The sequence below is a fragment of the Myotis yumanensis genome, unplaced genomic scaffold, assembly GCF_028538775.1.
Source record: "Myotis yumanensis isolate MYYU_CA2020_CCGP unplaced genomic scaffold, mMyoYum1.0.hap1 SCAF_18, whole genome shotgun sequence".
Lineage (NCBI taxonomy): Eukaryota > Metazoa > Chordata > Mammalia > Chiroptera > Vespertilionidae > Myotis > Myotis yumanensis.
The window spans coordinates 23,544,355-23,559,387 of record NW_027223769.1 but is presented as its reverse complement, the minus strand read 5'-3'; the positions used below and the strand labels follow the sequence as shown (position 1 = coordinate 23,559,387).

Sequence of the window (15,033 nt, the reverse complement as noted above, 5' to 3'; positions counted from 1 at the left end):
GCTCTGGGAGACAGAACCCTAGGCAGGGTGGGCTGGAGCAGGAGGGGAGGGACTCCCAAGTCCACCCTCCCAGACGCAAAGCAAAACAAAAACAAAATAAAATGGGTGTTTAATAGAAAAAAATAAACTGGCAGAGAACCCACTGGCAAGATACGGCGTTTGGCTCTGCCCTCTCCCCAGCCTGGCAGAGTCCTGTGTCCGCCACACCCACCTGCCCGCCCGGCACAGCTCCTGGGCGGTGCCAGGAGGGGCCGCGAGCTGTCTCGTTCACCTCCAGGTGCCCCAGGCCCCCACCACCCCCAAGAGACCTTGTGAGGCACTGAGGGTGGGGAGCCGAGCCTTCCCCCCACAGGACACCCCCCAAAGGAAAAACACCCTCCCTGGGGCTCTCCCACGGGGGGCGCCCCCCACCACCCAGCGACCTCTCAGGCCCAGTCCGACTGGGAGCGTCTCCACCTCCGCTGGGCAGGAGGCCTCTGCCCTCAGTAGCTCGTGAGCCTGGCGGCCTTGCAGCCGGCGCAGGGCTGTGGGGCGGGGAGCACAGCTAGGCGGCCACACACTGCGGCAGGGGCTCCGGGCCGAGGGGCTGAGGGCTGGGCACCTGACAGTCCTGCCAGTTTTGGACGGATGTTTCTTTACCTGCAGGGGAGGGAAAAACCAAAACGAAAACCGTAGGAGTGGTCAACACTCACCTTGTCCCCAGTCCGAGCCATACTGTTCCTGTTCCCACATCTCAGCTCCCAGAGGGCATGCCCAGGAGGGTGCCAGCTCTGCCCCCCCACCACCGCCCGGCCCCACCCCCCCCCCCCCACCCACCCAGGGCTCCTTACAGCAGGAGCAGTACAGCAGCTCCATGACCCGAAAACAGTTGTCCAGCAGGGCTTTGGGCCGCACCAGCTTCAGCCTCAGCCGCCGGTCACTCAGGAGGGACAGCACAGCATCCACCGGGGGGCTGAGCTTCACATCCTGGGAGGGAGGGCACGGTTAGGCACGGCCGGGGAGGAGCCAGGACGGCTGTGGGGGCTGTCGCATCTGGAGCCGAACACTGAAGACAGATGAGCCTTCCTGTGACCAGGAGGCCTGCGAGCAATTCCTCTCTTTCCTCCAGGTGCCACATTCCCTGGGGAGGGGGGCACCCCCCAATTTCCCTCACCCAAGCACAACACAGAGGCTTCTCTCTTCCCATCTCTGGAAAAATGACTACCCTGCCCAGAGGCACCGAAGAGCCACTAAAGAAGCCCCTAGGGCCCTGGCCAGTTTGGCTCAGTGAATAGAGCATCAGCCTGTGGACTGAAGGGTCCCGGGTTCGATTCTGGTCAAGGGCAGGTCCCTCGGTTGCAGGCTCCCAGCACTGGTCGGGGGCAGCAAGAAGCAACCAATCAATGTGTCTCTCTCACATCAGTGCTTCTCTCTGTCTCTCCCTCTCCCCTCCACTCTCTCTAAAAACCAATGGGAAAAATATCCTTGGGTGAGGATTTTAAAAAAAAAGGTTGCTGGGCTCCTGGCCTTGGTCAGAATCTGGAGAGCTCCCCACAGTCACGCAGCAAAAGCAGCTTCAAGCCCCTAAGCCGGGGATCGTCAGAAGCTCGCAGTGGCTGTTGGGTGTTCTGGCTGCGGAGCAGGTGGGGGTCCCTGGGGCAGGGGGTGCCAGGGGAGCAAGGCAACATGGGGGAGTGTGGAGGGGTCCCATGTGCCTGCACGGGCACACACTCATCCCGTCACCTTACCCTCCAGGCTCTTGTGGGACATACATACTCAGGGGCCTCACGCTGAGCAGGCAGTTACTAGGAACCGCTCTATTGTTGTTGTTGTTCATTGAGATCCATAGTTTACATTAAGGTTCACGCTCTGTGTTGTACGTTCTATGAGCTTTAACGATAAATGCATGATGTCACACGCTCACTTTACAGTATCATTCAGAAGTGTTTCGTCGCCCTGAACACCTCCTGTGCTCCGCCTATCCACTCCTCCTCCTCTCCCCCCAAAGGAACCTCGCTTCTTAGTTGCAGAAACAAAGCCACAGGGTTCAATGACTTACCCAAGACTGCAGAGCTCGACAGAGCCCGGAGCAGGGTCTCAGGCACACCTCCTGCCCCCCAGCCCAGTCCAGCCCAGCCCACCCCTGGTCATCACTGGCTGTCTCCTTCTTTCCCATTTCTCCCACACCCATCAGGACATGCTGGAACTTTCCAGGTGTTCACATCCTTTCTCAACAGCTCTTGGCCACCATACCCACACACACACATATATACACACATGCACATGCATGCAGGCAGGCACACAAGCATGGACACACTCACACATGGATGCACACACAGGCACATACACACATGCACACACTTGCACATGCATGCCCAGCATGCAGGCACACACACACGTAGGCAGGCACACGCATGCAGGCACACCCACATGCAGGCACACGCATGTATGCAGGCACATGCATGCAGGCACATGCATGCAGGCACACACACACATACCGGCAGGCAGGCACACACATGCAGGCATGCACACACACACACATATGCAGGCACGCCCACACACATACAGGCAGGCAGGCAAACGCACACATGCAGGCAGGCACACACATGCAGGCAGGCACACACACACATATGCAGGCACACCCACACACATGCAGGCAGGCAGGCAGGCAAGCACACACACACATGCAGGCACACACATGCAGACACGCACACAGGCAGACACGCACACACAGGCAGGCAGGCACACACACATGCATGCAGGCACGCCCACATGCATGTATGCAGGCACACATATGCATGCAGGCAGACACACATGCATGCATGCAGGCACGTCCACACACACGTATGCCGGCACACACATGCATGCAGGCAGGCACACATGCATGCAGGCAGGCACACACACATGCATGCAGGCAGACACACACATGCATGCAGGCAGGCACACACGTATGCAGACACACATGCATGCAGGCAGGCACACACATGCATGCAGGCAGGCACGCGCACATGTGCACGCAGGCAGGCACACGTACACTGCCCGCCCACCTCCTGGCCCAGCTCACCCCGAGGGCCTGCTGGACTTCCACCAGCAGAGAGTGGATGTCCTTCAGGTACTTCCAGGACGGGTGGCCTTCGAGCAGCACCCCCTGCACGGCCTCGGTGGCGCTGAGACTCACCCAGACCCACAGGTGGCGCAGCTCCTGCTGGCTCACGCGGGCCCTCTGCTGTGGGGACGGGAGAAATCTCTGAGACCCCAGACACAGGCCTCTGCGTCCCTCCCACCCCACTGACACTGCCTCCCACTTGCCCGGGCTTCGGAGCCGACCACGGGAGTCCACTGTGGACTGCAGACAACCCTGGGCCCGGGCCTGGGCCACGGGCGAGCCTGCTTGAGGGGCCAAGGAAGGCCCCGGGCAACAGGAGCTGCCACACCCCGATGGCTCTCAGGAGAGGCCCGGACACCCCAGGAGACAGGGGCCTCCCAGCCCGGGAGGGGATCCTCACCAGCCTCGTGACGTTGGCCGCTCTGAGCACCCCCTCGTAAGGCATGCTGACCCTGTAGCCGATGGGGAAGTACTGTTTCTGGGGAGGTAAACAAAAACCATGCGATCAGAGTCAGGGATGCTCAGACAGGTGCTCCCGAACTGCCCCCCCACCCCCACCCTCACCCCCAACACTTGGCTGTAGGAGGAGGGCCCCAGGAGCCGCCTGTGATGGCAGAGGTGGCCTCTGGGAGAACGCACTTGGCTCCCGTCAGGGTGGGACAAGGGAGGGATGAATGAGACAAAACACGCAGATGCTGTTAGGGCAGAAGTTTCAGCCAAGAAACAGTAGGAGGGACACCCCACCCCAGAGAAGCAGACTCCTCGGGGGAGGGGAAGACCAACGGGCACTCAGAAACCTGTGACGGCTGCCCAGCTGGGCGTGTCCTAAACCAGTGATGGCGAACCTATGACACGCGTGTCAGAGGTGACACGCGAACTCATTTTTTTGGTTGATTTTTCTTGGTTAAATGGCATTTAAATATATAAGATAAATATCAAAAATGTAAGTCTTTGTTTTACTATGGTTGCAAAGATCAAAAAATTTCTATATGTGACACGGCACCAGAGTTAAGTTAGGGTTTTTCAAAATGCTGACACGCCGAGCTCAAAAGGTTCGCCGTCACTGTACTAAACCCAGGAGTGTGCGCGCAAATGAGTGAATTGTGTGGTATGTGAATCAGATCTCAGTAAAACTGTTGAAAAAGGAACATGCCACAGGGGCTCCCCCACCCTGTGAAAAGAGCCTTCCTCCAGTGTCTAGGTCCCTATCTCCCCGCCAAGAATAAGAGGTGTCTGAGGTCCCCGAGGCTTCCTGGAGTCCATTCCTGAATCACAGGGTGAGTGCCACATGGAGACGGGACCAAAGTCAGACCGAGTGGGAGGGGGGAGGCCCCCAGGGACGGCCGGCAGGAGGGAGGGGGACAGTACGTGCAGGCCAGGGGACGGGGGGATGGGAGTGGATCAAGGCAGAGAAAGGAGCCTGCAGGCTCAGGGCTGACACAGGTCCAAGGAGGGACCCCGAAGGTCCAGGCCCCGCCGTCCCATCAGCCAAGGGGCTTGGGTTGGGGGCCACGGCGGGGGCCCCAGGGTTACCATGTACTGAAGGCGGTTCTTGTACTGCAGCCTCTCCCTCAGGATGCCAGTGAGGGCGCACTCCTTGCTCTGGGTCAGGGGCCACACCTCCAGGTCCTGGTTCCCCAAGGCCATGCCGAGGAGGATGCCGAGATCTGTGGACCGTGCCCAACAGGAACACGTGAGCAGCCTGCCCGCTGCCACACTGCCCAGCCCTCCCTCTTCCCGGTCACCAGTCCCCGTGGGCGAGGCGGGAGGGGTGGGGGCGAGGCCAGGCGGGAAGGAGCCATCCAGCCTGTCTGCTCCTGGCCGGAAGCCAGCCCCTGAGGCTAGTCTCCGTCTCCTCCCCACAAGGCAGGCACCCCCTCCCTGCCGGGCCACCTCAGCACCGCCTGCAGCGCGGACCTGTTTCCAAAGCCTGTTGCTGCCTTTTCCAGCTGGGGGTTCAGGAGACGTCAGTTCCAGTTCCAACCCTAGACATGACTCCTGGTGACCATTTTCCTCCTGCCTACCTGACCTTGGCGTCCATCTCGGTTGGATGCACCAGTGGGATTGCAGGGGCCCACCTGGTTTGCTCATTCTGGATGCTAAGCGAACCTCATTCAGGTGGTTCCTCACACTCCCTGCCAACGAATGAGCTGCCGCCTTCTGGATGTTACCAGCCTTTACCACTGGGGGTCGCTGTGACTTCAAAAATAGCCTGTGTGATTTCCTGTAACTGAGCTGACTTACCAAAAATCTCTAGGAGGATTTGCAAAAAAAAAAAATATATATATATATATATATATATATATATATATATATATATATATATGAACAACAGCTACATCAATCAGAGCAGAAAGAACAAAATATAAATGGACAAGAGACGTGTCCAAAAAAATCAACCTCACTAATAAAGATAAGGACATTCAGGTCCTAGCTGGTTTGGCTCAGTGGATAGAGCGGCAGCCTGCAGACTGGAGGGTCCCAGGTTAGATTCCAGTCAAGGGTACATGCCAGGGTTGTGGGCTCGATCCCCAATGCGGGGTGTGCAGGAGGCAGCCGATCAATGATTCTCTTTCATCATTGATGTTTCGATCTCTCTCTCTCCCTTCCTTTCTGAAATCAATAAAAATATATTTTTTTAAAGGTAAGGACATTCACATGAAAATAATCACATTTCACCTATCAAAATGGAAAATGGTTTTGTTTGTTTAATTTTATTGTAATAGCAGTTGGTGCTGGCAAAAGTAGTAAGTACTCTTGTCCTAGAGAGCAATTTGGCAACCTTTTTTTTTTTTTTTAAATATATTTTTATTGATTTTTTACAGAGAGGAAGGGAGAGAGATAGAGAGTTAGAAACATCGATGAGAGAGAAACATCAATCAGCTGCCTCCTGCACATCCCCTGCTGGGGATGTGCCCGCAACTCAGGTACATGCCCTTGACCAGAATGGAACCCGGGACCTTTCAGTCCGCAGGCCGACGCTCTATCCACTGAGCCAAACCGGTTTCGGCTGGCAACCTTTGTTATTAATGGAATTAATAATGTCCACACCCTTTGACATGTTAAATTCATTTCTAGGAAGAAACCCAAAAGAAAACAAAAAAGAGAGCTGTAAACCAAAAGATTTACAGACAAAGACTTCCATGGCAGCATTATTTCATAATAGTGACCTGAATGTTTAATAACACTTACTGTAGCCAATAAAAGTCACATTGTGAAAGAATGCTTTCTGACATGTTTATGTGGTAAGAAAAGTGCCCAGGATATGCTGGAGGAAGTTTTCTTTAAAGCATGACCCAATACTCTGTCTGAGGCTATAATTCAAACATGACTTGAATTCTGTTCATTACACGTCTGCCTGCATAGCAAGTGTGGTGGGAAGAACTGTCCCAAATTATGTTCTTTATGCTTTACAGGATATAGTTTATCTTCTACAGTCAGTGGCTATTATTGTTATGGTCAGAAGCAATCTTTTCTTTTCTTCTTTTTCTTTTTTTTTTTTTTTTTCTTTTTTTTTTTTTTTTAAATATATTTTATTGATTTTTTACAGAGAGGAAGGGAGAGAGACAGAGAGTCAGAAACATCGATGAGAGAGAAACATCGACCAGCTGCCTCCTGCACACTCCCCACTGGGTATGTGCCTGCAACCAAGGTACATGTCCCTGACCGGAATCGAACCTGGGACCCTTCAGTCCCCAGGCCGACGCTCTATCCATTGAGCCAAACCAGTCAGGGCATCTTCTTTTTCTTTTTCTCCAAAAATCAGCCAGGCGGGCTGAGTCCTCTCCTGGACCCACCCTGGTTAGGCGGAGGCGTTACTGACGGACGTTCCCCACTCACCTTCCTGGTCCTTAGGAAGACCTGTCCCCAAACCCTACTCGCCTGGGCCTGCTCACCGTCACCTCCCTGCGTCCTCATCCCGCCGCCAGGCCTCTGCTCCTGTGGGCCCCTCACCAGGAGCGCCTTGAGGTCCACTCAAACCCTGTGCCCCACAAGGGCCACCGGGCCACCGGGCCACCAGCCCTTCCCCTCGAGGAACCCTGACCACCACATTGTTCACAAGGTTGCACGTTTGTCACCCATCCTACGCTCCCTCGCTCTCTTTCTTTCTCTCCCCAGGTGCTCAAACCAGTATTTGGACAAAGGAACTAGATCAACACAAACAGAACCAGCTTGCTTCCGGTCTTGTCTCTAAGTCCTTGACCCTGACCTTCTCAGCTTGGCATCCCCGCAGGTCAAGGCCATTCCTGCCTCAGGTTTTGCTCACGCTTTGTCGCTGCCCTGGGTATCCTCTCACACTGCAGACCATCACCCTGACCGCTGCCCTCCCCAGGGTCTTCCCTGCCTCCACCAGCCCCCACCAATCCTGGTCTCTGGCACCACCTGTCCATTCACTTATGATCGTCACCAGACAGCTTAGCCCCTAGTATGTAAACACATGACTTGGTAACCACACCCCGGGCTTGTTTGGGGTTCCCCTCGAGCAGGGGAAGGGTAGCAGGCAGGGCCCCACCCGAGGGTCTGACTCCGCAGGTCAGGGTGGGGCCCGAGACCTGGCATTTCTAACAGCGCCCAGGTGACACTGCCGGCCGTCTGGGGACCACACGTTGAGAACCGCTGACCTAGAGCGGCAGCTGCAAACTGGTGTCCCAAGGCCCACATCTGGTTCACAGAGATTTCACCTAAAAACCTGAATTCCCATCTTTTCTTTAAAAGTCAGCATCTGTCCACACTGGGTCTTCTTCCCCAGGTGGCAGTCAGCACTGGCTGCTCTCCTCACCCCACGTCCTGCCCCAGCTGCCCCAGCTGTGTCCCGGTCCAGAGCCTCCAGGGCCTGGCAACTGTGGGCTCGTAGTCGGGACTGAGTCTCAGCGCGCCAGCGCCTCCCAGCCTGGCACCCGGGGCCGAGCCAGAACCCTGTCCACAGGGGCTCTGCCCCCCAGACGGCCTTCCTCCAAGTCGGCTGTCCATTTCCAATTTCAAGCTTCTTTTCTGCTGCCTCCACCCCGGAAACAGGCCAGCAAACAGGTGCCCGGGCAGGGACAGCACCCCGAGAGCCCCACAGCCGGGCACACCTGGTCCTGGTTGAGAGACCCGCCTTGCCCACCCCTCCAGAGGTACCAGGCCTGGGCCGAAAGGACAGAGAGGACTCTGGAGAAAGGGCAGCGTGAGGAGGGGCCCCTCGCCCTTGCCATTGTTCCCGGGGTGCAGCCCATTGGTGCATAAATAGGGTGTGTCCACCACCATGTGCAGGGGGGCATACAGCACCCCAAAAATGTTATTTACCCAGAACCTCAGATGCAAGCTTATTTGGAAACAGAATCTGCAGATGTAATGAAGGCCGACCCTAAATGAAGAGGGGGGCGGGGGCACACAGAGGAAAAGGCCATGTGAAGGCAGGGCTGGGGTGACGCTGTCACCAGCCAAGGAACCCCAGGAGCCACCAGAGGGGGGAAGAGGCAGGGAGGGTCCTCCCCGGAGCCCTCAGGGGGAGAGTGGCCCGGCCACACCTTGACTTCAGGCCTCTGGCCTCTGGTGCGGAGACAGAATGAATTTCTGCTGTTTTAAGCCCAGCCCCTCCGCAGGCCCCGTCTGCATCCCAACCCTCTCCACACCCAGTCCCGCCAGCTGCCTCCCCAGCCTTGTCCCCTATGCCACGCCCTCCCATCCTCACTCCCGTCTGTCTCCGGAACTGGTCTCATCACTTCCTGTCCAGAAGTTTGCAACAGCAGCTCCTGCAAGTCCCGCCAGGTTCCTCTTCCAAAAGCAGCGGACCCTGTCACGGCCCCACCCCCAGGCCGGGCCATGAGCCTCCAGCAGCCCCTGCTCTCACGAACCAGCTCTCCATCCGCCTCTCTCCGGCCAGCTGAGCCTTTGCTCACGCGGGTCCCTCTACCCGGCCACCTGCCTGGACACTGCCCACCGTCCAGACATTTCAAGTGGCTTCTCACCCATGCGGCTCCGCCTGCTCCTCACGGCCTGGAAACATCCAGAACGCGCGGTCTCTGTCCCCCCACTGTTCTAAGAGCTCTGACCCTTTGCAAGATCCTTCCACGAGGGCCGGATTGGACCCAACTCCTCTGCCAGCTCCTCGAAGGGTCAAGTCCCGACCTTGTCCGTGCAGCACACAGCTCCCGGGGCCTACCCGTGCGGGCACATGGGAGGCACCGGAAACACGTGCTGAGTTCGACTCACTCACACTGACTCTCAGAGTCTGCAGGGATCCTGGTTGGGTGGGCCCCCCGCCAGCAGCTCGAGAGGTTTCTAGGCCCTTTCTTTCTGTCCTCATTTCAACTTATTTTTCTTTTCCCCAACAAACTGCTCCCCCTCCGCCTTTTAATTCTGTTCCTCACGGAGAAACCAGCTGCCTTCTGAGGCACCGGCCGCACGTCTCCCACGTGTCTGGGGGACCAGACACTGTCACAAACCCCCACCGCCTGCTGGCCACACCCAGGGCAGCAAGAAACCCTCTCTCTGCCCCCTTGGTCCCCCCCCCCCACCCCCTCACCGCCCGAGGTACTCCTAGCACCACGAGTCTGGGAAGGTACTGCTGCCACCGACCCCCCCAGGCCTGCGCACGGCCACCACTGCGGACGCCCACCCAGCGCATGACTCACACCCGCCAGGCGCCTGAGCGGGGTCAGCTGGAGATGGGGTGGAGGGCGGGCCGGGGAGCCCCGAGGGCACTGCACTAGGCTGGGAAGCATCTCAACTTCTCACCAGCAAGAATGGCCCAGTTGCTATGGTTACGGCAGAGCCTGGTTCTGGGCCAAGACCTGCCTGGGGCAGTCCTCACCCCCCACCCACCGCCGGACCCCCCAGTACTCACAGTGGAGCCAGGCGAATCCCCGGGGCATGGTGGTGCGCAGGGTCCCCCAGGCTGCAGAGGCGGCGTCCCCGGTGGTGTGTCTGTCCCCAGAGGCCCGAGGGGGCCTACATGGCATCAGGTCAGCACAGGTGGCCCAAAGCGGAAGAAGGGCTGGCCAGGGAGGATGGCCTGGCAGGGTCGCAGGTGCTCCTGGGGCAGCGCCACCCTTATCTGCCCGGCAGTGCGGAGGGCAGCCGGGGGGTGGCGGCTGCGGGTTCCATGGCAGTGGAGACCTGGCCCGAGAGAGCAGCCTCAGGGCTTCCCTCCGGAGCAGGCGGAGCGCCCGGCAGGCTCCTCGGAATCCGAGGCTGGTTGTGCTTTCTCTGATTTCTCCGTCTGCAGCTGCTCAGTGTGAAATCTGGCTCTGGAAAGAGAAAGGAGGAGAGAAACCAATTATGTAAGAGCAGCGCTGCCACTCAGCCATCAGCCCCAGGCACGCGAGCCTGCCTGCCGTGGGTGCTGCACCCACTGCCCCGAGGGCCCGGGAAAGGCCGGAGGCGCTCGCCCTGCTGGCCCTGCTCGCCCTGGCGGCTGCTACTCCGCCACAAGCTCGCACACAAGAAGTGACTTCAGGACACCCGTAGGGCAGCACCGGCCCAGGCATGAGCTAGGATGACATCGGCCGGCAGCCTGAACAAAAGCAGGACCGAGAAGGAAGGGCTGCCCGAGTTCCATCAAGGGAGCTTCCGGAAGAAGGTGAGGTTTGAAGGTAACGTATTTGAATGACGCGGGCTGCAGGGAGGCGAAAATAGAAATAATTCACCCCTCGACTCACCTTCAGGTTTAGTCCCATTCTCCTCGTACCCCGAATTTGGGTCCCCTCTCAATAGATTGCTCACTTAAATTTTAATTTCAGACAAACAACACATATTTTTTAGTATAATTATGTCATGAATACTTGTTAGTATACGTATGTCCCAAAGCCTGCGTGGGACATACTTATACTAAAAAAAAAAAAAAGAAATTCATTGTTTACCAGCAATTCCAAATTAAGTTAGCAGTCCCATATTTTTATTTGCTAAATTTAGCAACCCTATGATAATAATGGGATAGCTCTTCCTGAGTGCTCACTACATGCTAGGCCCAGGTTAAGGCCTTTGTATTCATTGAATCCTTACAACAATCTTATGGGGCCAAAAAACATATGATCATTTTATCGGTGAAGAAGTCAGGGCCCAGAGAGGTTAAGACACTTGTCCCAGGTCACACAGCTTGTCAGAAGTGCAACAAGAATTCAAGCCAGGCCTGCTGGTGGCCTCTCCTGCAAGGCGACGCCCACGTGTGTCAGGAAGCCCTTCTCAGCTGGGCACTGGGCTTGGCGCTCTCATGCCATCTCTCATCTCATCTCATCTCATCTCATCTCATCTCATCTCATCTCTCCCTCACTGGACTCTGCCAGGTGCCGGCCACTGTCCCCGTTTTGCAGATGAGGAAACGAAAGCTTTGAGAGGCTGAGTTGGCCGGCGACAGAGCCAGCTCTGAAATTCAGTCTCTGACTCAGTTCTCTCTGTTCCATGTCCTGGCCCGCTCTCTGTTTCCCCTCTGGTCGGGGAAAAGGCCACAGCTGTTGGCAGGAGGGGAAAGTATGATTTGGGGGTCTTCTCCATTGTGGCTCGGGGTTTCCCAGCAGGCAGGCAGGGACTCACACACAGAACACAGGCCTCCGTTCGCCCTCCGTGTGAAGTCACCCCCAGATCTCAACTGCTCCTCTGATCCCGGATATTGCAGTGTCACCATGGACACCCACCTTACTGACACTTCTGCTATCCTTAGCTTAAATGTTTAAGGTGTATTGAGGTATAATTTACAGATAGTAAAATTCACCGTTTTTAGTGTACAAATCTGAGTTTAGACAAATTCATAGAGTTGTATAACCACTACAATAACCAAGATATAGAATATTTCCATCCGCCCAGAAAATTCCCTCTGGCCACTGTGTAGTCAGCCTCCCTCCCACCCCAGCCTCTGCCGGGCAGCTGCACCTTTTCCTGGCTGCCAGGTGCCCGCAGTCAGGCACCCCCCCCCGGGTGCCCGCGGTCAGGCACCTCCCCCCGGGTGCCCGCGGTCAGGCACCTCCCCCCGGGTGCCCGCGGTCAGGCACCTCCCCCCGGGTGCCCGCGGTCAGGCACCTCCCCCCGGGTGCCCGCGGTCAGGCTCCTTTCCCCGGGTGCCCGCGGTCAGGCACCCCCCCCCCGGGTGCCCGCGGTCAGGCACCCCCCCCGGGTGCCCGCGGTCAGGCTCCTTTCCCCGGGTGCCCGCGGTCAGGCACCCCCCCCCCGGGTGCCCGCGGTCAGGCACCCCGCCCCCGGGTGCCCGCGGTCAGGCACCTCCCCCGGGTGCCCGCGGTCAGGCTCCTTTCCCCGGGTGCCCGCGGTCAGGCTCCTTTCCCCGGGTGCCCGCGGTCAGGCACCCACCCCCGGGTGCCCGCGGTCAGGCACCTCCCCCGGGTGCCCGCGGTCAGGCACCCCCCCCGGGTGCCCGCGGTCAGGCACCTCCCCCGGGTGCCCGCGGTCAGGCACCTCCCCCCGGGTGCCCGCGGTCAGGCACCCCCCCCCCGGGTGCCCGCGGTCAGGCACCCCCCCCCGGGTGCCCGCGGTCAGGCACCTCCCCTGGGTGCCCGCGGTCAGGCACCCCCCCCCCGGGTGCCCGCGGTCAGGTTCCTTTCCCCGGGTGCCCGCGGTCAGGCTCCTTTCCCCGGGTGCCCGCGGTCAGGCACCCCCCCCGGGTGCCCGCGGTCAGGCACCTCCCCCGGGTGCCCGCGGTCAGGCACCCCCCCCCGGGTACCCGCGGTCAGGCACCTCCCCCGGGTGCCCGCGGTCAGGCACCCCCCCCGGGTGCCCGCGGTCAGGCACCCCCCCCCCGGGTGCCCGCGGTCAGGCACCTCCCCCCGGGTGCCCGCGGTCAGGCTCCTTTCCCCGGGCGGTCAGGCTCCTTTCCCCGGGTGCCCGCGGTCAGGCACCCCCCCCCCAGGTGCCCGCGGTCAGGCACCTCCCCCGGGTGCCCGCGGTCAGGCACCCCCCCCGGGTGCCCGCGGTCAGGCACCCCCCCCCGGGTGCCCGCGGTCAGGCACCCCCCCCCGGGTGCCCGCGGTCAGGCACCTCCCCCCGGGTGCCCGCGGTCAGGCACCTCCCCCGGGTGCCCGCGGTCAGGCACCCCCCCCGGGTGCCCGCGGTCAGGCACCTCCCCCGGGTGCCCGCGGTCAGGCACCTCCCCCCGGGTGCCCGCGGTCAGGTTCCTTTCCCCGGCTGCCAGGTACCTTCTGCATCAGGCTCCTTTCACCGGGCACGTGGGTTTAGCCAGGGAATTGTGTGTATTGGTGGTTTGCTCCTTTTCCTGGCTGAGTATGCCATTGTACGGCCAAATTGCTGTTTGTTTGTCCATCCACCAGTGGCAGGGCGTCTGGCTTTTTTGAATTTTTGATAATTATGAATGAAACCCCCACAAGCCTCTGCACACAGGTTTGGGTGGGGCTGGGAGTTTCCATTTCTCTCGGGCGGATCTGTAACTTGAATGTGCTCCTCAGTCCTCAGAACATCAGAGCTCTGCATGCTGACCGTGGGGTGTGACCTCGGGGTGCTGACCGCGGGGTGTGACTGTGGGGTGCTGACCACGGGGTGTGAATGCGGGGTGTGACCGCGGGGGTCCAGGCAATGGTCTCCTGTCCTGTCCTGCTCCACGGCTGGAGCATCCCTCAGCCCAGACCTCACCAACCACATGCACGTCAGGCTCTGTGCCCCGTCCACACCCCACAACACCCCTGGCAGCCTCCTCACTCAGAAACCTCCCGGAAAGGCCCCAGTGCTGAGCCCCACCCGGGACCACAAATCCTGGACCACCAGGCCCTGATGGAGAAGCTGAGAAAGGGAGGAACGGGGTCTCGGTCGCCTTCCCGCCACGGCACAGAGTCCTGGGCTCCATCTGTGGTTACACCCTCCCTTTGAGCCCCCTGAAATGAGGGGGAGGGGCAGGGGGACGTAGCAAAGCCAAGGAGGACACAAGAGGGAGTTACCTAATGACCCAGGAGCCAGAGCCACCCACCCCCAACCCACCCCTGGGGCCTAGCACAGCTGTTGGGAAGCCGTGCAGGGAAAGCTGTGTAAGAAAGCACAAGTTGGACCATGATGTTGCCCAAGTCATTTGTGAAGAGCAAAGTCGCAGGAGCAAGTAAGAAGTGAACGTTAACGTAACAGAATCACGGCTCAAGGGAGCTGGGAGGTCAAGGAGCTGGCGAGGCAGCGGTGTGTAAGGAGGGAATCGGGTGACGGGGGCGAACTCTCCCCCGGTGGGAAGCCAACGGGTGATGCCTCGAAGGAAGACGTGGCAACATGAGCGCGTTATGTAGAAGGAGAAATACACGCATTGCTTTTTGAAAAAGTGAAAGTCCTGAGTCTGGGGAGCAGGAAGTGGGGAGGAGGGAGCAGACAGAAGCCTGCTGTTGTTCATAACAGGGTCCTCCTGGACTATTTGATTCTGTAGTTCAGGTGCAGGTATAATTTTGATTTAAAGATATAAAACTAGACTTATGCCCTAGCCGGTGTGGCTCAGTGGATAGAGCATTGGCCTGTGGACTCAAGGGTCCTGGGTTCGATTCTGGTCAAGGGCACATGCCCGGGGTTGTGGGCTCGATCCCCAGTAGGGGGAGTGCAGGAGGCAGTCAATCAATGATTCTCATTATTGATGTTTCTATCTCTCTCTCCCTCTCCTTTCTTTTCTGAAATCAATAAAAATATTTTTTTAAAAAATAAAAATATAAAACTAGACTTTTCAAAAAGGCATTTCAGGGCAGCAACTACACTGCCATGTTCATTCAGGTTAGGCAGCAAAGGCCTGCTCTCCGGGCCTTCGTTCTTCCCTCCTTCCCCAAGCCACCTGCCCCTCCTAGCGGCTCCACCTCCGAGGTGCAGGAGCCAGGAACCAGACTAGAGTCCAGCAGCTAAACCCAGAGCCAGTCCAGCCTGACAAGGAGATACAGGGTTCTGTTTAGGACACACACACACACTCTATCAGCTGTGCAACAACCCCCAAAACTATAGTGGCTGAAACACCCATCATTTCTTATTTTTCACAAATCTACAGATTG

General features: G+C 58.5%; 1 protein-coding gene across 8 annotated transcripts in view; it reads right to left on the bottom strand.

Moving 5' to 3' along the window:
- Positions 1-92: 92 nt before the first annotated feature.
- IL34 (interleukin 34) overlaps positions 93-15,033 on the bottom strand; it is a 67,467-nt gene continuing 52,526 nt past the window's right edge. For 7 of the 8 annotated variants that reach the window (XM_070398570.1, XM_070398569.1, XM_070398575.1 and 4 more), the window contains 6 exons: positions 9,915-10,317; positions 4,619-4,752; positions 3,486-3,563; positions 3,044-3,205; positions 831-966; positions 93-639 (listed from right to left, as the gene is read on the bottom strand). In XM_070398570.1, coding sequence (XP_070254671.1) covers positions 545-639; positions 831-966; positions 3,044-3,205; positions 3,486-3,563; positions 4,619-4,752; positions 9,915-10,029 — 720 coding nt within the window. In that variant the 5' untranslated portion in view covers positions 10,030-10,317 and the 3' untranslated portion in view covers positions 93-544. The remainder of the gene's footprint in view (positions 640-830; positions 967-3,043; positions 3,206-3,485; positions 3,564-4,618; positions 4,753-9,914; positions 10,318-15,033) is intronic. The other variant, XM_070398576.1, reaches the window with a different exon arrangement.